Genomic DNA, 25,528 nt, shown 5'->3' with positions numbered 1-25,528 from the left:
CTATCAAGTCTCCTGTCGGAGGTAGTCACACAGACACACCCAAGGGTCTCATAAGTCTGGGGGATTCTCAGAAGAGACAGTGGCTGATTGCATCGCAGCTGAGCTTCGGGGCGCCAGGCCTGTGGGGTGGGGGTGCCTGTGCTGCACATGAAGAAGTGGAGCGCATTGCAAGCTGAAGTCCCACAGCTGGTAAGGACACAGTGGGAACTTGAACCCAGGTCTGTGTAGTTCCAAAGTCAATGTCATCCCCACCCCCCAGGCCCCACACCTACAATAAGCAAGGCCTGAGAATTTCTACCCACGTACATTTCTACCCATCTTGGACATGGGTAGAAGTTCTCATCTAGCCAAGGGCCAGCAGGAAGGACCCACAGTTTCCCAGGAGCTACTGGGGCAGCAACGAGTACCTGCAAGTACCCCCCAGCCAGGCTGTGGGCGTGTACCAGGAGCAGGGGGTTGGCTCGGCTGGTTTCTGCCTTTGCCATGTCTGAGGGGAGACACATGTTGTCTTCACATTTCTGGAGCTGCAAACATCCTCGCTCAGAGCACTCTCAGTGGGTGGGGGGTCACTGAGTCCAGGAGCCACAGGCACCTGCAGAAGCGTCTCTTGTGTGAGCCAGGAACGGGATCCCCAGGACCTATGGGCGGTTTCCCTTAGCAGCAGCCACCCTTCAGCCTCCCGAGCAGGGGGCCAGGTGCCTGTGTGTCCAGGGGGCCAGAAGCCTGTATGTCTAGGGGGTCAGGAGCCTGTATGTCTAGGGGGTCAGGAGCCTGTATGTCTAGGGGCCAGGTGTTTGTGTGTCCAGGGGCCAGGTGTTTGTGTGTCTAGGGGGCCTGGTGTCTGTGTGTTCACGGGGCCGGTGCCTGTGTGTCCAGGGGACCAGGAGCCTGTGTGTCCAGGCCGTCTGTCCGTCCGCCGCCTTCAGCAGCCGCCTGTGAGCAAGGACCACGCCGGAGCCTCAGGGTCATTTCTTTAATATAGAATTTTATTTCTGGTTATAGAAACAAATGCTAAGAGGAGAAACAAAACTTCCCCATCCACATACAACAATTTAATAGATAAAAGAACAGTTAAAATAAATGAAAAACAAAAAGTAGAAATTTTAAACTTTGTTATAGCTTTAAAACATTAACGTCTGATACAATTAGAAATCACATTCAGATCTCAAACTCTTAAAAAAACGTATGGCTCCTTATTAAAAAAATACTGTATCCCATTTGAAATGAAAACACAGGCCGCCTGCTGTTGACATGGGTGGGGCTGTCCCTTCCTCTGGTGTCATGCGTGCCCCCTCCCGGTGCTGGGGTGCAGCCACACCCCCCACCCTGGGCGCCCACCTTCACTCCTCCAGGGTGAGACACGCAAGGTGACGTGACCAGAACTTCACATCCAATGCTCTAGAACTGACATTTCTACTTTATAGGATACTGCTGCTTTTTAAAGCACTGATTATCAAACATGTTGTGAAAAATACTTTAGACAGGCAGCCACTGTAAAAAAAAAAAAAAAATACACTCACATACACACATACACACACACACACACACACCAAACAACACCCGCCCCTCCCAAATTATTTTTACAGGAGAATAATCGTTCAGATTAAAACAACAAGAACAAAAACTCAGTATTGGCTTTAACCCCTCCCGCACGTGTGCTGAGCTGCTGGCCTTTGTCATCTGCAGGGCACATGCAGCCCAAGTGTCTAGACTCAGCGACATCTCAGGACAGACTGTGGAACACGGCTGTTGTCTCTCCTCCCGCCCCCCTTTTCCTGAAACAGAAATCAAGCCGCATACATGAAGGTATTCTAGGTATCCAAAAAGCCTTTCTTGAAAGAAAGAAGGGCCAAACTTAAAATACTTGATTTGATTTTTATTTTTGAGGCAGAGTCTCCCTCTGTTGCCCAGGCTGCAGTGCAGTGGCGTGATCTCCGCTCACTGCAACCTCCATCTCCCAGGTTCAAGCGATTCTCGTGCCTCAGCCTCCCTGGTAGCTGGGATTACAGGCACACGCCACCACACCCGGCTAATTTTTTGTATTTTTAGTAGAGACAGGATTTCACCATGTTGGTCAGGCTGGTCTCAAACTCCTCAGGTGATGCGCCCGCCTCGGCCTCCCAAAGTGCTGGGATTACAGGCATGAGCCACTGCACCTGGCCAAATATTTGATTTTAAATCCCCATTGTTACTGATTAAAAAAAAAAATCTGGACCAGTTAACCTGGAGATTGAGAGGCTACAGACACAATTTAACATCCATACAGGCCTGTGAACTTCATGCAGAGAAAAAAAAAACAAACAAAACCTCTAATTCAGAGTCACAGATCTCATTTCAGCTTAGCCAACACATTTGGAAACTTAGGGGCCAGTTCTAGAAGCTGCTTTTAACTCTAGACTCGGAGGGGCAGGTCCTGTCACCGAAGGGAGGAAAACGCTTCTTGGCTGTCAGCCCGGATTGAAGCCGCTTCACTTCCCCTGGCCCCAGCCGTCCTGCACTCTTTTTGCCGTGTCTGACACAGGGCAAACCACCAAATGAGCAAACGATTCCAGAAAAAAGAATCCAAGATAAGGAATAACCAACTAGAAGTCTTCCCACTGTAGTCTCACTCTCAAAAAAAAAAAAACTGGGTAAGGAGCAAAAAAAGTAACAGAGGCCAGGCGCGGTGGCTCACGCCTATAATCCCAGCACTTTGGGAGGTTGAGGTGGGCGGATCACCTGAGGTCAGGAGTTCGAGACCAGCCTGGCCAACATGGTGAAACTCTCATCTCTATTAGAAATACAAAAATTAGCCGGGTGTGGTGGCAGGTGCCTGTAATCCCAGCTACTTGGGAGGCTGAAGCAGGAGAATCGATTGAACCTGGGAGGCAGAGGCTGCAGTGAGCGGAGATTGGGCCACTGCACTCCAGCCTGGGCGATACAGCGAGACTCCATCTCAAAAAAAAAAAAAAGGTGACAGAGTGACTTGGAGACCTCTTTAGTTACCTTTGGCAGCCTCTGGTTGACTGAAATCTGGAGGATGGAACCTAAGACGCAACTGGGTCACTGGGGCCTGGAGCGGGATGGGGGTGGGGGGTCCTCTGCAGCCAGTGTTCAGCAGCTTCACCAAAGCAAATAAATACATTCACGGCTTCTCCCTGGCCCCGGTATTTTTCTTTTCAACGCATTTTCCCCATGGCAAGAATGACACGGCAGGTGCAAAGAGTGACTAAGATTCTTCTTAGGAGTTTCTCCCTGGACAGAAAGAAAGATGCCTAAAAATAAACTGACTGCCCTCTTAGTAATATTCTCTGATACTCTGAGCAGCCCAAACCAGCCATTAGGATGAGTAAAAGAAACAAAAAAATCCCAAAGGCTCACCAATTCAGAGGAGGAATGCTCACTTCAGCCCTGCACAAAAATACAAAGAAAATGCCGGTCTTGGTGACCCGCAGAGCTTCCGGGTCACACTCAGGCCTCCTGGGAATGGCTGGCCCCGAGGGAAGGCCTCCACTCACTGACCCTCAGGGTTTCATTCTCCAAGGACTGGGCTGTTTCTCAGAGCAGGAGTCCGACCTCCCAGCAGCTGGCACAGACTTGGATGTGACAGACAGGCATGAAGAAGTTCATCAGTCAGAGACGAATCCTCCTCGCCACTCTCCCCGCTCCCCCCTCTCTCGTGGCCTTCTGATTCTGTTTTGCCCAGAGAGCCTTCTCACCCACCTCCAGGAAAAGCCAGCCCAGCTTCACACCCCCAGGTAGCACCCCTGGTCATGGCGCATGGCAGGCCTAGCCCTGGGCCCTCCACCCTGTCTACCTTCCAGGAGGGGGCTGAAATGTTCCATCCAGCGCAGAGCTGAGGGCTGCAGCCTCTGCCTGAGGAGGAGCTGGGACGGGGCCGGAAAAGCCCAGCAGAGACAGGGTCCCATGCCCGTGGGCTCAAAAGACAACCCAAGACTGAAACTATTTTCCCTAAAGGAAGTCAGTGAAATGGGTCTATTTTTAAAATTTCAGTTCAGAGGGAAATGTGTGTGGTTGTATCCCCAAAATCCCACTCTTCCAAGCAGCTGTGACTTCGGGGTTTGGGTGACAGGGAGGACAGAGGAAAGGACGCAGCAGCTCTAATGGGACAATCCTTTCCACGGATTCAACTCCGACAGAATTTAAGCCGCACGGCGTGGGAAAGGACCCCTTCTCGAGGCACGGACCCAGCTCGCCACCCTGCAAGGGGCCGCGGTATCCACCGAGATCCCCTCCAAAGCACAGATTCCAAACCCTTCCTCTGGTCACTAAATGTAGCAGCTTTTCGTATCAAAACCCAACAGAAAAACAGTAAGTATGTGATGAAAACCGTGTCCTGAGCACTGAAAAACAGACCTGGAGAAAGGAAGTTTGAAAAGAAAAGGAAATTGTAACATGCAGGAAAACAATCTAAAAATAAGGGACAGAACCGGGCGAGAGACTATTTGTTATATTCTAAATTCTACCCTTATTTCCAAGAGCCAAAATACATTACCCAGGAACCTCCGGAGCTGAGTCCCGTCTACAGATTAATTCTGTCTTCATAGCAGCACATGTGAGCAATGTAAAGTATTCTCGTTAAATAATATTGCTTCGAGGCAGCGGTATTGTCAAGGAGGCTCGAGGCGAGGCTGTGGGTAAACACGTTTTCATCAGGAGTGTGATGCAGTCCCCGGGGTCGCTCCTTACAGCAGACCTACTGCAGCCAGGCCGCCCGCAGGGCCGAGGAGGCCTCCATCCAGCATTCTGGGGCTCTGCACTTGCAAAGAACTTTACAATCATGTTTTGTAACTTATTCCAGCGTGAGGAGCGCGCGATTCTGTCCTGAAACATGAGGCGGCACGCTGGTGATTCTAAAGACTTTTTTAGGGGGACTTTCTCAGAGGGGTGAGGAGGAGCCCAGGATGGACTTGGGGTGTCCTCTCTAGAGAGGTCAACAGTTCCTCATCCCGCATTAAGTCACTCAAGGGCAAAGCAGAATGTGAGGCTTCTGAAGCAAAACAGCCTGCACTCCCGCCAGCTCTGAAAGCGAAGGGGAAAATTCTTTCTTCTCCAACACCTCCCCGTGTTCCATGACATTTTCATTTTTCCCAATGAGGTCTGTTCTTTGTCTCTATAAAAACACTGATTTCAAAGCCAAGGAAAAGCTTCCTCCGCCTCCTGAACTCGCCCAAAGAAGGGATTTCTCTCTCTCAAGACGGAGCCCTCACCCGGGGCTTTCTGGAGCGTCCCAGCTCCCTGGAGGTGTTCCAGGGAGGGCCCTCTTTATTTAGAGGACACAAGAGCATTCGCTGAATGATGCCTGTGATCTCAAACCAGTACAGAAAACGGACCCAGGAGTTGGGGAGGCGAGGCCCAGCTGGGCTCAAAACTTCTTGGGGCTCCGGCAGTCTGGAGGGGGCAGGGTGAAGACCCCGTCCTGGCCCAGCTCCACCAAATCCATCTCCTTCCTGATCGAGAAGCACAAAGCGTGGTACCTAGGAGCAGGGAACACTCAGCAACTCAAATTCATTCCCACCTTTTTCACTTAGCATGGTTCTTAAAGAAAAGGGAAATACAAATAAACAGCAAATCCCAAAGAGGACCCAGCAGACCTTGGGAAGGAAACTGAGGCGCGGCAGGTGTGAGACACACATGGGTGTCTTCCCAGCACTGCCTCGAGGGTCTCTGGATAGGGACCCGAGGGTATCTGCATGGGGACCCCACACCAGCGTCTCATTTCACCCAGAGTACATGGCGCCCTCTAGCGTGAAGCCAGTAGGAGAAGACCAGGGCGCTGCAGAACCATGAGGCCGTATTCGGTCCGACTGGTGAGGGATTAACGTTGAGGTTTTTAGGAATGTAGAAAGAAAGCAGAAGAGGGATGGTCCATCTGGGTCCCTCAAAGGCATAAGTGACAGATTCCACCCTCAACGGAGGGCAGGTGTCACCGGGAGAACTTCCACATGGAAAGAAAGACACAAGTGGCTGAGGATGGGCACACAGCGGGATGCCGGGCACCATGCCCTAGACAGCCAGGTCTCCCTGAGCTCCTCTGGCCCCGCTGCTCCATGGACACTGGGCTGGTGGCAGACGCTGGCACGAGAGAGTGTGCCTAAGCCAGCTGCTGCCCTAGCAGCCTGGGGACGCTCAGGCCCTGCTTCCCCACTTCCCAAGGGCCACCAAATGGCCTCGGTGGATGCCTGTGCTCTACTTAAGACATTCTTTTTGGGACTTACCTCCTAGCCAAAGCGGGTGTTTTCTTGTATTTGACAAACCTGGCAATTTATCCACCAGGCATCAGGAGAGAGAAGCGGGTTACTGGGCCCAGGGGCTCTGAGGGAGCCCCTTTCCGAACAGGGCAAAGCAGGAGGGGCCCTTCCCAAAGCCACCACTGTGACCTGCTGTTCTCTCCGCTGTGGACCGTGCCCCCAGCCCCTGGTGACCTGCCTCCGCAGTGACCCCCAGAACAGGGCTGGAATCAAGCTACTTTTGCTCTCCACATTCCTGCACATTGCTCGGGTCAGCTCACCCTTGAGAACCTAGAGAAGATTCTTGGGTCCTGGCTCCACACGGCTCAGGGTCACAGGCCGCCCAGGCTGGGGGCTGAGGCTCTCCCGGTCCCCCTGGCCTGTGCTCTTGCTTCTGCGAAAGCACCTGGCTGGGAGGCGCTTGCTGGGCTGGCTCAGGGCACACCGGGAGGGCTTCGTGGCCAGGACATGCAACCCTTTTGGGCCCTGTCCCTTCCTGGGCCTCTGGCTACCGGTTCCAAGACAAGTTCCGGCATGAGCCAGGCATGGTACGTGCTCAGATGACCAAAAACTCTTTCAAAATCTCATGGTTATGAGCCCAGAGCAGTGGATCCAGGACCCAGGCCTCCTCTCCTTGCCCTCCTCTGCCTGCCCTGCTCCGAGTCTGAGCCCACCCCAGGACCACGTCCCTCTATCCCTCTTTGCAGTCCCCGCAGAAGCTAGACAGTGTGGAACCCCACGCGGCAGAATGCAGCCCAAGGGTCCTGTGCTCACCACCCCCCGGCTCCATCCACCACCCCCTTTCCACGCCCTTGGCAATGAAGCAGTGAAATCAGAGAACACTACCGCTAAGAAGAAGAATGCGCTTCGTCTCAAAATCTAGGAAAGCAAGTGGGTCAGGGCCAGCCTGAGCAGACCAGGCCAAAAGGTGACCTCGCTTTGTGACCAACACGTGGTGCAATCCCAGCACGCGGCGCTCCCTGCAGACATCAGCTTGTATGAGAAGGCCAACCTGCAGTGGCCCAGAAGCAAACAGAGGTCCTCCATCAGGGTGGCCACAGGCAGCCCTGGGGACATACAGTCACCACGGGGGAGAGAGTAGCAGCAGGTAATCACAGAGGCCCCCCGTGACGGGCACTCCTGGGAGGGTGCCGGCTCAGGCCACACAGGCACTGGTGTCAGGGAGCCATCTCCAACCACCACACCCCATTCTCTCGTGCCATGCACGCACACACCAGGCACCACGGAAAGAAAAGGCCCACAGACAACAGCAGGCGCCACAAGTGTGGAACGGGGCGCAATCTCTCACCCTCCATGGACGGAACTGCACCCAGGACGGCCGGCTGTGTTCATCCTGCCCCCATTTCTCTGAAACCTCACCCAGGGCAACAGGTACGGACTTCCACAAAGAGCTTATTTCCCACGGAAAGGTTAGTGCCATAGAAACGACTCAATGTGGGCGGCTTACAAAAACAACGGAACAGGGGAAGGAAACCAAACAGGGGTTTTCTCTATCTAGGTGGAAGGAGGGGGCCCACAGAGGTTCTGCACTTGTCCTGGGGGACGGGGACTCTGAGGCGGCCACGGGCGACCCCACTCCACTGCACAGCACGTGTGTCCTCCCGCACTGCCTCGGAATCACTTTGAAAACTGTTCTCCCTTCTTCTTCAGGGAGACACCTGCCCAGCCACCTCCCTCAAATGCCTTCCAGGCACCTGGGTCCCTCTGCGGCTCTCCCGCCAGGGCCTGGGCGGAGGCTGCTTTGCTGGTGAGAGGCTGTGACGCGGAGGATGGGCGATTTCCAAGAACCACTGCTCCTCAGGCACTTCCGGAGCTCTGCGTCGAAGCTGTCGCTGTTTCTCGTTGTGGTCCTGGACAGGAGAGCCAGCGCCGGGGCGGCCAGCAAAACTGACAGCTGACCTTTACGAGGACGCACTGTGCATCTCCAAGACACACTGAAGGACTCCTCTCTCCTTCCCGAGCTGGGCTTAGCATTAGACAGCTCTGGCTCAACGCTGCTCGTTGACAAAGATCCAGGCACCACTGGCCATCTTAATGGAAGTGCAGGAGGGGCTTCCTCAGGGACCCCAGAGCCATCCAACTGGCTGGAGCATCTCGTCCTCCGGTTCTCACCGTGTGGCAAACAAAACCAGTCGCATTGGCGGGGGCTGGGCGTGGAGGCACAGGCCTGCTCGCCACTGCTGCTGGGGTGGGGTCTCCTTCTGCTCACGGAAGGCCCAGGGAGGGGCCCTGGAGTTTCAGGCAGGAGAAATGGTTCCAATTTAAAATAGCAGATCAATGTGGGAGTGGTGAGGACTCTGTAACTGGGTGAAAAAGCAGCTGGAGCAGATGACGTTTGGCACTGTTAGGTCCCTGTGTGGCCGTCAGCACCGGGACATTGGAGCCACGGGAGAATTCGGGAAGGTCTGGTCTGCAGAGCAGCGGCCCCGACTGTCCCCGGGAGTGCGATGTCTGCGGCCGGCGGATCCAGGGCCATCTTTCATCCTAGGAACCTTCCACCGCGAACGCCAACCCAGGAAGCCGCTGCTGTTACTTGAAGTTATCAGACAGAGCGGCAGGTTTACTCTTCGAGGGGATTAAACCCAGCGGGAACCCCAGACCTACGGCCAGTCATCAGACCGTCAACAGGTGAAATCCTCAAAAATACATGATCCCTTTTGTGTTTGCCTCAGGTGTACAATGAAGTCTGAATTTCATGTTTAAACAAAGAAAAACTTGGGGTCTGAAGTGAAATCGGACACCCCCCGCGTTAATGCCAACACTCTCTATGTCACATTCTGGGCGGAGAGGCTGTTAGGCAGTCCGTGGCTCGGCAGTTCCTGGCTTCCCCAACAGGCATCCGTCCGTTGCCCGGGCTTCCCCGGCAGCCTTGGTGTGTGCCTTGCTGCGTTTCTGTCTGTCCTCCCAGACAAAGGCGGCTGGCCGTGCAGCGCGGAGCAGAGGGGCTGTCTTGACACATTCCTCGAGATGCTGAGCTCCAACCTCCTACCCATGCCCGACAGGGAGGCCTGGGGAGAGGAGGTGGTGCCGAGGGAGAAGGAAATGAAAGCAAAGAATTCCCAGAATCATACAATCAGTTGTCTGAACTTGTTTATGTGTTTTTGTTTTAAACCACAGGAAGGCAGGCGATAAAATAGAAAGGGCTGGGTGTGTCCAGGTGCCGCTGATGCCCGCAAGCCGCCGCGGGCTGTTCTCCTCCGTCTGTGGGTGCGGCCGCCTGAGCTGCCGGGTCCAGCTTCGGGGTCGCCGCTGGGTGAGTCCCACTCCCCCGCGTTGCAGGTGATCTCACTCCCCGGTGCCTGGCCCCTGGGGGCCGGTGGCTGCGATCACTCCGGCCGGTGTGGTCACAGCCCCACTGGGCTCCTCCACCCGGGACCTTTTGACCTCGGGCTCTCCAGTGGAAGAGGCGGAGGCAGAGGCGGTGGTGGCAGTGGCTGGGGTGGTGGTGGCCGTGGCCGCGACGGCCGCTGCTGGCTCCTTGGGCCCCACCTCACACACCCGGGTGACCACCACTGGCGCGGACGAACTCGCTTGGGTTGCAAGGAGCTGCAAAGGGCTGGTGAGGGCTGGAATGGAGGAAAAAGAGGGTCACTCTGGGGTCCGGTTAGGACCCAGCTGTTTTTTTCAAGTCCCCTACACAGGGGCTAAGCTGCCAAGCAGGAACCGGAAGTCAGTGCACCCCTGCCAGGCAGGCCGGCTCCCCTCGCTCTGCTCCATGCGGGCCTCCTCTCCCCACCTCATCTGCCCCGTCTCTGCTGGCTCCAGCCTGTCGGGTGGAGGCCCCTCTCGTTGCTGTCTGGATCCTGCTGGACATCAATGGCTTGCCCCACTCCTTTACACAGATGCACCGCCCTGAGCCACCCAACTGACACCCCGCCCGGTGCCCTGGCACCCCAGCACCCCAACTCTCCTCCTTCCTTCGACCTCCTGCCTCACCCCATGGAATGTGAGCTCCAGAGAGTGGGCAGATCTGGGTTTTCCTTCCACCCTCTTTTATTTCCCACCCCCTTTTTTTTTAAGGGATAGGGTCTCGCTCAGTCACCCAGGCGGGCAGGTAGTGGAGCAATCACAGCTGACTACAGCCTCACTCTCCCGAGCAGCTGGGACCACGAGCGTGCAACACCACACCTGGCTAAGTTTTTGAATCTTATGTAGAGATGGGGTCTTGCTATGTTGCCCGGGCTGGTCTCAAACTCCTGAGCTCAAGCTATCTGCCTGCCTTGGCCTCCCAAGGTGCTGGGATGATAAGTGTGAGCCACAGAGCCCGGCCCCTTCCACCCTCTTTTCTTAGCATTATCCCAGTGCCTGGAGTATAGCAGGTGCTCAATAAATTGAACAGAGTGGAGGATCGGGTGATACCGGGAGAACATTCTCGTGCTGCACTGACTCCCGGGAGCCACAGAGCTTAGGATGTGGCATGGAGAACAGAGCCAGGGCCTCACCGTAAGCGCTGCCGGCTAAACTGTTCGTGGGAACCGCATGCTTTCCGTTCTGAGTCACGGCCCGGACTGGAAGGTGGTGCTGCCCGAGGGTCACGGGTGTGGCGGGCTGCAGGATGGTGACCGTGTGTCCGGGGACCCCGGGGGCCATCTGGCTGGCCACCGTCTGGATGACTCCGCCAGCTGCGGGGATTGTGGCAAATGCAATGGTGGGTTTCTCCTCCAGGCCTGTGGGACAGGAACCAAGTCAGCACCACACTTGGCCAACAAGACAATCGATTTCCTCGACGCCTGGGCAGCAGGTCGGCCAAGTGGGGAAAGTGAGGTCGGCACTGGGAAAAAATCGGTTTGCTAGAGAAAAATCCCATGGGTGAAATAGGTTTGGGAAGAAAACTGTTAGGGTTTTAGAACAGTATTTTACTTACTTATTTATTTTTTGAGACAGGGTTTTGTTGCTCTGTCGCCCAGGCTGGAGTGCAGTGGTACGATCTCAGCTCACTGCAACCTCGCCTCCTGGGTTCAAGCGATTCTTCTGCCTCAGCCTCCTGAGTAGCTAGGACTACAGGCGCCTGCCACCATACCCGGCTAATTTTTGTATTTTCAGTAGAGATAGGGTTTCACCATGTTGGCCAGGCTGGTCTCGAACTCCTGACCTCAAGTGATCTGCCTGCCTCAGCCTCCCAAAGTGCTAGGATTACAGGTGTGAGCCACCACGCCCAGCCTAGAACAGTATTTTAAATACCTTAGCTTTAACCAACCCAAATTTAGTCTGAGAAAGAAAATGTATTACTTGGAATGAAATGATCCTGATTAGAGCTGTAACTTGGCCTTCCCTCACCAAACTGCAGTTTCATTATGGCAGCATTGAAATAAACACCACCGCGGAGACGAAGTCGAGGGTGGAGAGTGGCGTAGGAGGGCGCTGCCTAACAGAAGGGGTTCCGGAGAGGAGCTTCTGGGGTCAGCTGCGTGTTCAGTGTCTACCCCGTCAAGCCCTGGGATCGGATTCCTTTTAGCAATTCAGAACTACTTTTTCCCTAAATGACTTCTAAAGTCTCCGTATGAGGGAGTCGAAAAGAACAGCCTTCCCAGGCTCATTCTTTTTCTTGCAGAAAATACTAAATTCCAAATGCATGCAAGGTCGCAACACAACTGAATTTAACGTTACCTTGGGGCAAGGATGCAGCTATGTGCATCCGAGGGCCCTATTCAGCAAGGAAGGACGCATCTGCGGAGATTCATGGTTTTTTTTTTTTTTGAGACGGGTTTTGGTCTCTCGCCCAGGCTGGAGTGCAGTGGTGCAATCTAGCTCACTGCAACCTCCGCCTCCAGGCTTCAAGCGATTCTCCTCCCTCAGCCTCCCGACTAGCTGGGGCTACAGGAGCGCATCATCATGCCTGGCTAATTTTTGTATTTTCAGTAGAGACGAGATTTCAGTATGTTGGCCAGGGTGACCTCGAACTCCAGACCTCAAGTAATCCACCCGCTTTGGCCTCCCAAAGCACTGGGATTATAAGCATGAGCCACCCGCCCAGCTCATGCTGATTTAAAAGGACAAGGCAGCGAGAGACAGAAGCAGAGAATCATCCTCCTCAAGCCCCAGGCCCAGGCCGATTGCGCTGCCTTGGGGACTTGCCGGCCGGGACCACCACGACGGGTCCTGCGAAGGCTGCCAGCCGCGGCTGCATTACCTCTGGCCTCGCTGCCCAGGTCCAGCACAGCTGCGCCCGCCGCATCATGGGAGCCCCCCGCCGAGCCCTGGCTGGTGAGGATGTATCCGTTGGCTGAGTTGGCAGATGTGGTGACCACCCTGACCATGGTGACGGTGGGGGCCTGCTGCACGACGTGGATGGCGTGGCCCGCGGGCTGCTGTGAAGTTACGATGGAGGCGGGCATGTAGGCCACGGGCTTGGCCACGAGGCTGGACGGTCGGGGAGGCACGGCCATGATCACTGGCTGGGCGCTGACGGGGGAGCCTGCACGGAGGGCGGAGAGCGGACAGTGACCCCTCCCGCACCTCCACGCGTCCCGCCCCACCCCGCAAGAGGGCCGCCCGCTCCTTACCGGGTGCGCTTTGGGAATACCGGTACTCTGGGACGGAAGCTAACTTGGACCCAAACTCAGGGTCGTGTGGAATGGGGGAGCCCTCCCGAGACAGGCACTCTGGGGTCTGCAGGCCGCTGGAGCGAGGGGACATCAGCCCGGGGTGTGTGGGTGAAGCTGGAGCGCTCCTGGAAGAGAGGGAAGGGCCGCGGCAGTCAGCGCCTGCGCTGAGGGATGGGAGGACGTTTCTGAGACATCACGCATCTCAGCGCCGTCACCCGCCCACGCTCCCTGGAGCTTGTCTCTGTCCTCCCCATTCAGACAGTGAGAAACGCCCCCGTAACCTGAACCCAGCCTTTAAAACTCCATTTGAGTGGGGGCTGCGTCGGGGGAGGCTCCGTTCCGTGGGAGGGGACGGTATCACGTGAGGTGTTGCAGTAAACGCAACAACCTACCGAGTTCACTTCCACCGAGGTCCAGCCAGGTGTCCATGAAAATGGCCCAGGCCTTCTGTGCCGAAAATATAAGCTTCTGTTTGGTGGGCGGAACCGTTCCACCATGAAAACTCTACCCTTGAGAGGGGTGTTTGAACATCATTTGGAGCTCAGTTGAAATGCTCCAAATGACATTCGAACACTTTTTTTGAAGTCCTACCTTAACCATACGCCCAGTTCACCTGAGAATCACAATGCCAGACCCTATGCTCGAAATGAATTTTCAGATATTTCAATTTTTCATCAAATCGTGTTGGAAACAGAATTTTGAAATGGGAAGCACGCGAGGCTAACATGTGCTTCCACGGGGAAGGATTTCCGAGAGTACCGCTCAGGAGATCTCCCAGGCACCTGGGACGGGCTCATCTGATGGGCAACCTGGGAAGAGCCGCCCAGGCCGCTCACAGGCGGTGCACGCTCCTCCAGACTGGGCGTGGCCGAGACCGAGCTGGGCAGGGAAGGCCCTGACCCAGCAGGTGGGCAGCAATAGCTGGGGGAGGGTCTGTCCACCCCACCTGCAGCAGAGCTGCGTTCCCAGCATCTGCGAAAACCAAAGGCGGTTGTGGGCTCCCTAAGTCATACCCCTCGTCTGTCCCTTCAAAGATCTGGCTCTCCCCAGGTCCTCTCACACACTGCAACAGAAAGCTCAGTGCTACCAAAAGCCCCGCAAGCCGCAATCCATTTATTCTTGGCCTTAGGAACCGTTCCCATTGCTACACACATTTCCACTTCTAAGAACTAAAATGTTATTTTTAATACAACAGTCAGTGGCTTACTTAGTAACTTTACTATTTTAGGAGTTCTTGATCCTGAGATATTCTCCCAAAACAAAAACAAAAAAACAGAAAATGGTGCAGTCTTTAAGTGCCGAAACCAGCAGTCACCCCTCAGTACTTGAGGGGAGGAGGTTGCAGGTACCAAATCTGCAGATGCTCACCAAGTTCCTCATAGAAATGGTGTTGCATTTGCATACAACCTGTGCACATCCTCCTGTAAGCTTTAAATCATCGCCAGGTTACTTATAATCCCTAACACAATGTACATGCTATATAAATAGCCGTTGTAGTGTGTATTGTTTCATTTGTATTACTTTTTGTTTTTTTTTGAGAAGGAGTTTTGCTCTTGTCGCCCAGGCTGGAGTGCAGTGATACATACAATCTCCGCATAATGCAACTTCCGCCTCCGAGGTTCAAGCGACTCTCCTACCTCAGCCTCCCGAGTAGCTGGAATTACAGGCACCTGCTACCATGCCTGGCTAATTTTGTATTTTTTTAGTAGAGGCAGGGGTTTCACCATGTTGGCTAGGCTGGTCTCAAACCCCTGACCTCAGGTGATCCACTTGCCTCGGCCTCCCAGAGTGCTGGGATTACAGGCACGAGCCACCGCGCCGGCCTTTTTTTTTGGAGTATTTTTGACCTGTGATCAGTTGCATGCCCGCACGCTGAGCCTGCAGCTATGGAGCCCACGGATCCAGAGGGCTGACTGCGCCACGTATCTCTAAACTCCAGGGCAGCTCAGCTTTCCTAACAGCTGGAGGACGGGCGTGCAGAGAGCTTTACCTTGAGGACAGAGGCCCGAAGGGGGTGCGGAAGCAGGAGACGCCCCTCTGCCTCCGTTTCCGGAATGCCTGTTCCACGAGCTTGGCTTCAGAGGCAGGGTCTATTCGCCAAAAAGACCCCTTCCCAGGCTCCTCCTGGGAACGTGGGACTTTAATAAAGTAACGGTTCAAAGAGAGGTTGTGCCGGATAGAATTCTGCAGGGAAGCAGAGATATTCACCCGTCACTAGCAAATCAGAAAACGAGTCCCACCCGCCTCAAATCTGCAACAGATGCGGGACCAGGGTGAGGCGAGGCCGTCCCGCTGTGCAGAGCCCTTGGTGCTGCGCTGGCTGGGCGTCATGGGAGCAGCACCGAGGCACAGGGCAGGTCATTCCTATCAAAATTTGACACAGCATCATTACCATTTTACCTTTTTTTGTTTTTTGACAGAGTCTCACTCTGTTGCCCAGGCTGGAGTGCAGTGGCACGATCTCGGCTCACTGCAAGTTCTGCCTCCCGGGTTCAAGGGATTCTCCTGCCTCAGCCTCCCGAGTAGCTGGGACTATGGGCGTGGGCCACCATGCTGGGTTGATTTTTTTGTATTTTTAGTTGAGATGGGGTCTCACACTCTTGGGCTTAAGCAATCCTCCCACCTCGGCCTCCCAAAGTGCTGGGATTATAGGCGTGAGCTACTGTGCCTGGCTGCCATTACCATTCTTTACAGAAAAAGTGAAACAGAAAGACAGATCCTGATCTAAGAGCACGTCTAGGACAAAGAAAACACTGGGTCTTGGCCGGGCACAGTGGCTCACGCCTGTAATCCCAGCACTTTGGGAGGCCGAGGCGGGCAAGATTACCTGAGGTCAGGAGTTTGAGACCAGCCTGGGCAACATGGTGAAACCCCATCTCTACTAAAAATACAAAAAATAGCCAGGCGTGGTGGTGGGCGCCTGTAGTCCCAGCTACTTGGGAGGCTGAGGCAGAAGAATCGCTTGAACCTGGGAGGCGAAGGTTGCAGTGAGCTGAGATTGCGCCACTGCACTCCAGCCGGGACAGCAGAGTGAGATCCTGTCTCAAAAAACAAACAAACAAACGAAAAAACAAAGCTACTGGATGGGCTACACTGACTTTGGAGAAAATACAGACAAATGCAACATGCATCAGTCATGGCTGGTGTGGACAAAGCTCTTACAATCCCATCCATAATTCAGACATGTGGATTGTTTTATTAACAGTATATGGTACATTTTTCCAACTTAACATGGGATTGTAAGGCACAGCAAGCACAAAATCTAACAAGGTATAGACCCATCTTCTCAGTTCTGGGACTCAGAAGAAGGAAACAAATAAAAAAGAATATTTAGACACAATGGTATCACAGTGCTAATGCCTTTCAGTTATACCATATGCCATCCATGAAAACATCCCTCTTTTATATTTATCCTCTCAGTTAAAAAAATTTTTTTTTTTCTTTGTAGACACAGGGTCTTTCTCTGTCTCCCAGGCTGGAGTGCAGTAGTGTGATCATAGCTCACTGCAGCCTCCACCTCCTGGGCTCAAGTGATCCTCCCACCTCAGCCTCCGAGGAGCTGGGACCACAGGCATGCACCACCACACTCAGCTAATTTTTAGTAAAAAGAGGTTCTCTCTATGTTGCCTAGGCTGGTCTTGATCCTCCTCCTGCCTCGGCCTCGCAAAATGCTAGGGTTCCAGGCGTAAGCCCCTTTTCTGTTTTAAGGGAAGCGATGCGCCTGTTAGTTTCATATTCTAAGGGCCTTCAGAGGCGGTCTGGCCCCGGAGACTCGGCTTCACCTGCCAGCCTTTGTCCGCCGTCCGGTAGTAGGGGTAATGCTTGGTGATGTGGGCATAGATCCCGCTCAGGGTCAGCTGCCGGTCCTGGGCGGAGGAGATTGCCTGCACGATCAGCTGCGCGTAGGAGAACGGCGGCTTTGACTCATCCTGCGGAGAGACACAGCTCACGGGATGAGCTCCAGCAAGGTCCCCGAGTCCACCCCACCCACCCGTTACAGCTGATGGGGAGGAACCTTCACAGGAGAGCGTGCGCGTCTCGACAGCACCCATCCCAGTGCCCGCCAACTATCCCATTAATGTGCTTGCATTCAACTAGGAACAGCCGTTTTTGCCTCGTGAGAAGGAAAACTTCGGTTTTATTATAATTTAATTCTGAAATTTGTCACCTCTTCCACAAATCAATTTGAAAACAGCTGTTGGACAGACACGAACTAAGACACAAAGTTATAAGGAGAACGCCATCCTTCTCAAGGGCTGTATGAAGGCTTTGACGCCGGGCTGCCAGCGGCAGATGAACAAGGAGTGTGGTGGGAGGGGCCCTCGGTGACGGCACCACCCCTGTCACCAGCAAATGACCAACGGGGATGATTTGGGCACGAAAAGGAGAAAGGGCCGATGGCTCTACCGCCAGCTGCGGCTCCATTCCCTGTGGGCTGAGACCACCTCAAGCACACGCCCATGGGCCCTGGGCTGTCTGTGCTGCCTGCACCGGGTCACTATGGCCCAATCCTGGGTCACCAGGTACATCACGGCGCCGGGTGGGCTCAGACCTTGGGGCTGTCTCCTCCAGACGTGTCTGCCTGCTGCTCCGATGCGGCCTTTGCTGCAAACTCTGCTGCCAGCTGCAGGTCCGAGGTCACGTTCTGCACAAAGCGGTAACTGGAGGAGCCGGCACCACGTGGACTGGCTGGGCAGGAGTTGGGGACGCTGAGGAGAGAGGACACTGTCAGTTCATGGCTCTGAAAAGGGGGCCCCTGTGGGGCACAGGGCTTCAGGACCTACCCGGAGGGTGGGGCTGTGGGGAAGAAGCTCACACTTTCCAATTGTAAGTGCCATTGCGCTGCCCGGCCAAGGGACAAGACGCCGGAAACAGCAGGCAAGTTTCCTTCCAGTGGTGACTTCTGCTGGGGGTCTGAGAGCACCGCGGGCCCTCCTCCTGCCATTATGCAGGGCCCAGGGCAGCACCTGGTCAGGCAGCTCTGTGGGGCCCCTCCTCAGGTCCCCCCCCACACACCCCTACAGGACATGCACCCTACAGGATGTGCACCCCGGGCAGGTAGCCTCCGTGGGCTGCTGGCTCCTGCACAGGTGTCCACAAGGTGGCGCTGTGGGAAAAGGCTCGGGCCCAAGACAACGCCGTGCGGTCACAGAGGCAGATGCTCGAAAGAGGCTGTGGAGGTGCCATAGCCCCGCAGGATGAAGGCGTGGCAGGTGGCTCTCCTGGAGACACTGCCCTCGGGAAGAGACGACCCCTGTGGTTTTGCCCTGAGCCGCTGAGATGCCCCTGCCCTCATCCCCTCTCCCTCCCAGGCTGGAGCAACCACAGATGGCTGGGAGTGACCAACACCCCCGGGCTGCAGGTGAGGCTCCAGGTTGAGGCCGGGACCATGGGCAGGAGGCTGAGTCCGTCCGGCTGAGGGGTGTGCCCTGGCCTGCTTCCCTAACTCACTCAGGCAGGCTTCAGTTAGCAAACCACGGTGATGTTTTGCTTCTGAAAATGATCTCTATTAGAGGTATTCAGAGAAAGCCAATGAGGACACGAAGAGTGGGTGCAGAACCTCCCGAGAGAAAGAGATCCCACTGTCCTGAGCTCATGGGCACCCACCTGGCCCCGTCCTGAGATGGACCCTGCCCACCTGTGATGCTGACATCCCCCCCTCAGCCGACTTAGAGCCCCCGTGGCGGGCAGGACGCTCCCTGCTGCACTGCCCTGCAGGCCACCCAGAATCATCCAGAAGGTCCATTCTCCTCCTCCCACCTTGCTGCCCCTTCCTCTGCCTGGAACATCCTTCCCCAACTGTCCAGGCACAAGACTCCCAGATCTCCAAAACTTAGGTTAAGTAGGAGCCCCCTTGGGTGCAGGTGGAGCTCAAGAAACATTTTTTGGATGGAGCAGGGGGATGAATGAAAAAAATCCTGTGGCTGAGAAAAACCTGACAGCTGACATTAATGATCAGTTCAGGTCTGAGACATTTTCAGGAAGGACTCAGTGTCACTCACACGGAACGTTAAGGACTCTGATGTGGAATTCCCGTTCTCTCTTCCAACAGACTCCCCAAATACGGCAGAGATAGGTAAGTTCCGCATGTGTTGAAACTTAAATGAACACCCACAAATGGCTCGATCGAGGTAGGAAACAGTCAAAAGGAAACTTTTTCTGAATTTAGTTCTGAATCCAAAAGACAAAACCCAAGGTTACAAGTAAGATGAGAAGGGGAGAGAAAGGTTTCGACTGATAAGAGCACACAGCCCCCAAAATCGGCTTTGTCAAAGGCCTCTGGGAACCAAACACCTCCCTGCTGAGGCAGGTTGGCCTCGTGGCCGGAGGGGCTGCAGACGACGGGGCCAGCATGCACCTGTGCACTGGGTCCCAGACCCAAAGCCACTGGACGTCCCCCTTGGGCTCAGCAGGAAGAACTGAAATGTCAGGACTTGCTGGGGACCACTGAGCCGAGGTGTCACTCAGATACACTCTGATCTCTGGCCACAGGCTGGAGAATGGCCACTCAGCTCGGAAAATCTTGTCTGAGGCCCATGAGGTGGCAAGCGGGCTCCTGGATCCTTCCTGAGGACCAGTGAGGGGCACCCCCGCCGCCCCGCACTCCACAACAAACAGTGATGGCCCAGCACGTGTGGCAGGGACCTGCTCCTGTTCCCAGCAGTTATTTTGCAAAAGAGCATAGAAAATTCATGTCTGCCAGGTGCAGTGGCTCATGCCTGTAGACCCAGCAATTAGGGAGGCCAAGGCGGGAGGATCGCTTGAGCCCAGATGGTTGAAACTAGCCCGGGCAACAGAGTGACACCCCCATCTCTACAAAAAAATTAAAATTAGTCAGGTGTGGTGGTGTGCACCTGTAGTCTCAGCTACTCAGGAGGCTGAGGCAGGAGGATTGCTTGAGCCCAGGAGTTTGAGGCTACAGTGAGCTATAATTGTGCCACTGCACTCTGGCAGAGCAAGACCCTGTCTCTAAAAATAAATAAATAAACAAACAAACAAATAAAGTTTTAACATTTTAAAAATTAGCTGGGCGTGGTAGTGCACACCTGCAGTTCCAGCTATTCAGCAGGCTGAGGCAGGAAGATGGCTTGAGCCTGGGAGGTCGAGGCTGCAGTGAGCTATGATCAAACCATTGCACTCTAGCCTGGGCAACAGAGTGAGACCTTATCTCAAAAAACAAACAAAAAACCTCATGGAGTAAAGCCCACAGGAAAGGCTGTCATTCCCCAGAGAATGATTTCAAGTGGAAATAAAAAAGGTTGGCAAAGCCTGGCTCAAACACGGGGAACAGGGGAGGGTGGTTTCTCCACCACTTTCCCCAACACTGGACTTGGCCTGGGCTGCCAGATCCTGGTGTCACTCCAGCTGGGACAGGTACGACGCCACAGCTTCTGAGGTTTTCCAGCCATCTGGGCTGAGGGACCACATGTGTTTGTTCACATGGCTCCTCCAGCCCTTGGAGCAGCCTGTCTCTCAAAAAGCCCCATTCAGCTGTCCCCCGCAGGCGGGCCTCGGCCACGGGGCTGTGCCTGGTACCAGGCTCCTGATACCAAGGTCCCCGATACCAGGCCTACAGCTGAGGGAGGCGGGAAGCAGAGGCTGCAAGAGCCTCACAGCCGCTAAGGGCTGTAAAGTGCTCTGGAGGAAGACAGGTCCGAGGGTGCCTGGCCGAGGTGGGATGGGACATCCAGCTCCAAAGCCAGGAGCCTTGGAGCCATCTGGAAAACTAATCAAGACATCCCGTGTCTGATGCCGGGAGTCCATGGAAACATTCCCTTAGCAATCTAAAGAAAATGCTGGGCCAGGCACGGTGGCTCACGCTTGTAATCCTAGCACTTTGGGAGGCCAATGAGGATGGATCACGAGGTCAGGAGAGCAAGACCATCCTGGCTAACACAGTGAAACCCCGTCTCTACTAAAAAAAAAAAATACAAAAAATCAGCCGGGCGTGGTGGCAGGTGCCTGTAGTCCCAGCTACTTGGGAGGCTGAGGCACGAGAATGGCATGAACCTGGGAGGTGGAGTTTGCAGTGAGTCGAGATTGTGCCACTGCAATGCAGCATGGGTGACAGAGCAAGACTCCGTCTCAAAAAATAAATAAATAAATGCTGAAGGCCAGGCACGGTGGCTCACACCTGTAATCCCAGCACTTTGGGGGCGCCGAGGCGGGCAGATCACCTAAGGTCAGGAGTTCGAGACCAGCCTGGCTGATTTAGAGAAATCCCGTCTCTACTAAAAATGCAAAATCAGCCGGACATGGTGGCGCATGCCTGTAATCCCAGCTACTCGGGAGGCTGAGGAAGGAGAATCGCTTGAACCTGGGAGGCAGAGGTTGCAATGAGCCGAGATTGTGCCATTGTACTCCAACTCTCAAAAAAAAAAAAAAAAAAAGATGGGAGGCTGGGGAGGGCGGATCGCGAGGTCAGGAGATCGAGACCATCCTGGCTTACACGGTGAAACAAACAGGGAATCACTCCTTCTGGGGTAAGTACCCCAGGCCTCGGTCAGGCCCCCCCAGTCCCTTGCTGCCTGGATGTGGGACGCAGAGGCTGGACAGCAACAGCCCACAGACGTCACTGGAATCAAACGCCTGTGCCCCCCAATTGGAGGCTGAGAGTGGGAAGAAGCACAGTAAGCAGCTCAACCCTAGGCCCCGATTTTGCTTCCTTTATATGGAGGACAATTCCCAAGTCACATTTCCGCCTCAGGCGAGAGAGATGGAGGATTCTGAGGGGATCCCGGAGCTGTGCTCGCAGGGACAACCCCGTGCTGGCCCACCCCGGGCGGCCTCCACCACATCCAGGGTTCGGGCATAGAAGGCGCCCCTGGGATCACCCAGGACATGCCAGTGCAGGGAGACTGGAGAGGGAAGGATGGGCTGTGGGACACACGGGTCGCTGGGTCGCGTTATGATGAGAAGTCACGCCGAGAAAGGCAAATCCAACAACAGACCTAAAGCCACCTCTGGAGCCGCCAGCTGGGCTCTGTCCCCAGAGCCGAAGACGAGCCTTCCCCAGGGCACAGGGCTGCAGTCCTTCCAGTCCACACTCAACGCCCTTGGCTCTGTGCTGAGGCAAAGAAGGCCACCCTGAGAGGCCTGGGGTTGGGACGGTTATCACTTCCGGCAGGCCTAGAGAGGGCAGAGCTCTGTCAGAAGGGACCTGATCCCTCCTGAAGCCCTAGAGACACAGATGGGACCCGCCTGGAGGGGCTGGAGGAAGGGGCTGGGACGCAGCCTTGTGGGCAGTGGAGGGGCGAGAAGGCTGTGGGGGTCTGCGATGTCCTTTGTGTCCCAAGGCGGCACCTGAAGCCTCCTGGGGGAATCTCCCTGCAGAGGAGGACACTTGGGGTCCCTGCCCCAGCCCCTCCTCCGACACCAGCTGCTCTAAGAGGGTTTTTAGGACCTTGCTGTTAAACACAACAGCCAAGGCACATCTGTGGTTTGAGTAAGCTTCTACCAGGTGGGACATGGTGCAAAACAGAAGAGAAGAGGGACCCAGGGAAGCCTACGGGAGCCCGGGAGGAGACGAGACATGGTTCCCGTCCCGAGGGAGGTAACGATGCCGTCTCCGTAAGACAGTAAAAACGGCAAAGCACACCTGCCGAGCAAGAACATGCTCTTCAGATTAAAAAATGAGAATTCAAAAGAGGAGAAATACAAAGCCAAGAAAGGGTGGAAGGAGAGACTGGAGAAAATCTCTCAGAAAGTAGAGAGAGAAAGGAAAGGAGAGGCATGACAGACTCAGCTCAGAGGCCCGCCAGGCACAGCCAGTCCCAGAATCGTGGACAGTAACCTGGGGGTCCAGGCGAGGTGGCTCACACCTGTAATCCCAGCGCTTTGGGAGGCTGAGGTGGGCAGATAACTTGAGCACAGGAGTTCAAGACCAGCCTGGGCAACATGGGGAGACCTCACCTCTAAAAAAAATACAAAAATTAGCCGGGCATGGTGGTGCACACCTGTAGTCCCTACTACTCGGGAGGCTGAGGCGGGAGGCTCGCTTGAGCCCAGAAGTACCAGCCTGGGCAACAAAGTGAGACCCTGTCTCTTAAGTAAATAAATGAAAAGTCTCTCTTCTGTGCCCTTTCCCAGGAAGCAACTGGAGGATGGACTCTAGTAAAACAAAAGAACAAATCAGGAAAGAGGAAGACGTGGGAATCAGGAAACAGCCTTCTCTCCACCACCACCTCCTGAGGGAATTCCCGGGATGGTAGAGAAGATGATCCTGTGGTCAGGGGGGCCCCAGAGGAAGGCCCTCACAGTGAAGGGAGAAGAGGCCATTATTAACTCCAAGAGCAGGGGGAATGTGGCGGAAATAAGCCAAAAGTACAAGGAAGGAAATGGCTAAGCGTTACAATCACTACACAGTTCTAATACAGAAAACGCTAATGCAAGGTAAACCAAACATGATGATGTAACTTTACTGGGATGGGGAGGGGGGAAGCTAAATCCTTAATTTCCATATAGGAAGCTCATGTGTAATACCTAAAACGGAAAAACCAAGAGACGGTCACGTACGAATACAACTCAGAGACACAGAGGTGAGAAGGGCTCAGCTCTGGGGAGTGTCGTGTGGGGGGATTTTCACTTTCTGAAATGTTTGCATTTTGTAAGATGCATATAGATAGATAGTCTCTTTGTAATCTGAAAAAGAAAAAATAAACAAATAGGGAAAGAAAATTTTCAGAGGCGAATTTCTTAGAATGATCTTAAAGAATGTTTCCTTTAAGATAAATCCGACATTGTAAAATGCTGGGAAGCTATTTTTAAAAATTAACTAGTGGATCACTCCTGTAGTCACGGCTGAGGTGGGAAGATCACTTGAGTCCAGGTGGTCGAGGCTGCAGCGAGCCGTGACCACACCACTGCACTCCAGCCTGGGTGTCAGAACAAGATCCTGCTTCAAAACAAAACGACAACAACAACAACAAAAACAGGCCCACGCTTGTAATCTTGGCACTTTGGGAGGTCAAGGTGGGAAGACTGCTTGAGGCCAGGAGTTCAAGACCAGCCTGGGCAAGACACCATCTCAACAAAAATAAAAAATGAGCTGGGTGTGTGTGGTGGTGGGTACCTACTCAGGAGGCTGAAGTGGGAGGATCGCTTGAGTCCGGGAGGTTGAGGTTGCAGTGAGCTGTGACTGTGCCACTGCACTCTAGCCTGGGCAATAGAGTGAGACCCTGTCTCAAAAAACAAACAAACAAAAACAAAATCAACCCCCCAAACCCAAATTGGAACCACCATTAAAAATAATAATTTAAAAAATAAAATTAACTTGTTTCTGAAGTGCACTTTGCCCTGGTGAGAATAACCAGCACGGTGGCCTGAACAGGAGCTGCTCTCATGTGAGGCATAGACCTCACAGAGCTGAATGGGTGCTGGAGCGGAGAAGCGGCCCCGCAGCTAGGCAGGTTCCGGGGTCAGCTCCGTGTCTGCAGGCGCCTCCTACTTCCCCTGAGGCTCGTGGAACCTGGGAAGGGCTGTCCTCGTGCGCCACGTGCCTGCACAGAAGCCGTGCAATAGGCCTACTCCACACAAGCCTCTCGTCACCCGAGGTCAGGTTGACCTGAGAAGTGGGGCGCTACGGTCCTCCCTGAGATTACAGGAAAGGTGGGGGTGGGGACGTCCTTTCAACAGATTCAGACAAACACAAGGACTTCCCTACCAAGCTTCATTCCGAACTCCCAACACTTGAGCGCCAAAGTCGCCCCTCGAAGGGATCTAGGCAGGAGGGAAAAATAAAAGGAAGACAGAAAGTCCCAACCTTCCCATGTGGAGGAAGCAATAGTTACTTCCCCAGAGTTCTCAGCTGGGAAAAGACCTAAGAGGGTGTGGTGGGGTGGGGAGGGGCAGCAAGGCCTACAGGGACAGGGAGACAAGGGATGAGACACCCTCATTGGATTTGCAAATGCTGGCACAGCCAGCCCGGATCAGCCAGGCAGGATTCCCGCTAGGGGTGACTCGCACATTCGTGCCACAATCCTCCTGCAGCCCTGCTGAAAACACAGGGAAGGCTGCAGCCACAAACTTGTGTTTTTTAATTATTATTTTTCTGAGACAGGGTCTTGCTCTGTTGCTCAGGTTGGAGTGCAGTGGTGACATCATAGCTCGCTGCAGCCTCCAACTGCTGGGCTCAAGCGATCCTCCTGCCTCAGCCTCCTGAGTAGCTGGGTCTACAGGCGTGAGCCACTGCACCTGGCTAATTAAAATTTTTTTTTTTTTTTTTTAAGAGATGGGGTCTCACTATGTTGCCCAGGCTTGTCTGGAACTCTTGGCCTCAAGGAATCCTCCTGCCTCAGCTTCCCAAAGTGCTGGGATTCCAGGCATGAGCCACCACGCCCAGCCAACCAGAAACTTTGAAACAGATGAATCACCCTATAGGAAGGAACCAAAGCTTGGCAGAAAAAGCAGAGTATTTCTAATGTAGATCCAATAACCTCCTAACTCAAAAGACCTCCAACTTTACAAAACAACATAAACCAAGTTAGGACTGAATGTTATCTAGCAATGAGACAGAACTGTGTTTAAAGATCATGATCACAAGGGAAAGATTTTGAAGTCAGTTGCTGCATTTTTACTGTATATTTACACACTGCTGACCTTCGCTGAATTGTACGAGTTACTTTCATTTTTGATCTCCACGTTGGAGAAATCAGGAGAAGCCTTAAGAGGAACAGCTCCTGAAGTCTTGCCCTCATGAGCAAAAACAGTCACTCTCTGTGCAATGCCCTTTCA

General features: G+C 54.2%; 1 protein-coding gene across 1 annotated transcript in view; it reads right to left on the bottom strand.

Moving 5' to 3' along the window:
* Positions 1 to 970: 970 nt before the first annotated feature.
* Positions 971 to 25,528, bottom strand: part of FOXK1 (forkhead box K1) — a 61,667-nt gene continuing 37,109 nt past the window's right edge. Inside the window, exons 3-9 of the mRNA XM_058442297.1 lie at positions 17,349 to 17,505; positions 16,579 to 16,725; positions 14,787 to 14,980; positions 12,755 to 12,921; positions 12,382 to 12,666; positions 10,694 to 10,918; positions 971 to 9,817 (exon numbers count right to left, since the gene is read on the bottom strand). Of these exons, the coding sequence (XP_058298280.1) occupies positions 9,537 to 9,817; positions 10,694 to 10,918; positions 12,382 to 12,666; positions 12,755 to 12,921; positions 14,787 to 14,980; positions 16,579 to 16,725; positions 17,349 to 17,505 (1,456 nt within the window). The 3' untranslated portion in view covers positions 971 to 9,536. The remainder of the gene's footprint in view (positions 9,818 to 10,693; positions 10,919 to 12,381; positions 12,667 to 12,754; positions 12,922 to 14,786; positions 14,981 to 16,578; positions 16,726 to 17,348; positions 17,506 to 25,528) is intronic.

This window comes from Hylobates moloch, unplaced genomic scaffold, assembly GCF_009828535.3.
Source record: "Hylobates moloch isolate HMO894 unplaced genomic scaffold, HMol_V3 SCAFFOLD_1, whole genome shotgun sequence".
Lineage (NCBI taxonomy): Eukaryota > Metazoa > Chordata > Mammalia > Primates > Hylobatidae > Hylobates > Hylobates moloch.
This window is presented reverse-complemented; position numbering and strand designations above follow the sequence as displayed.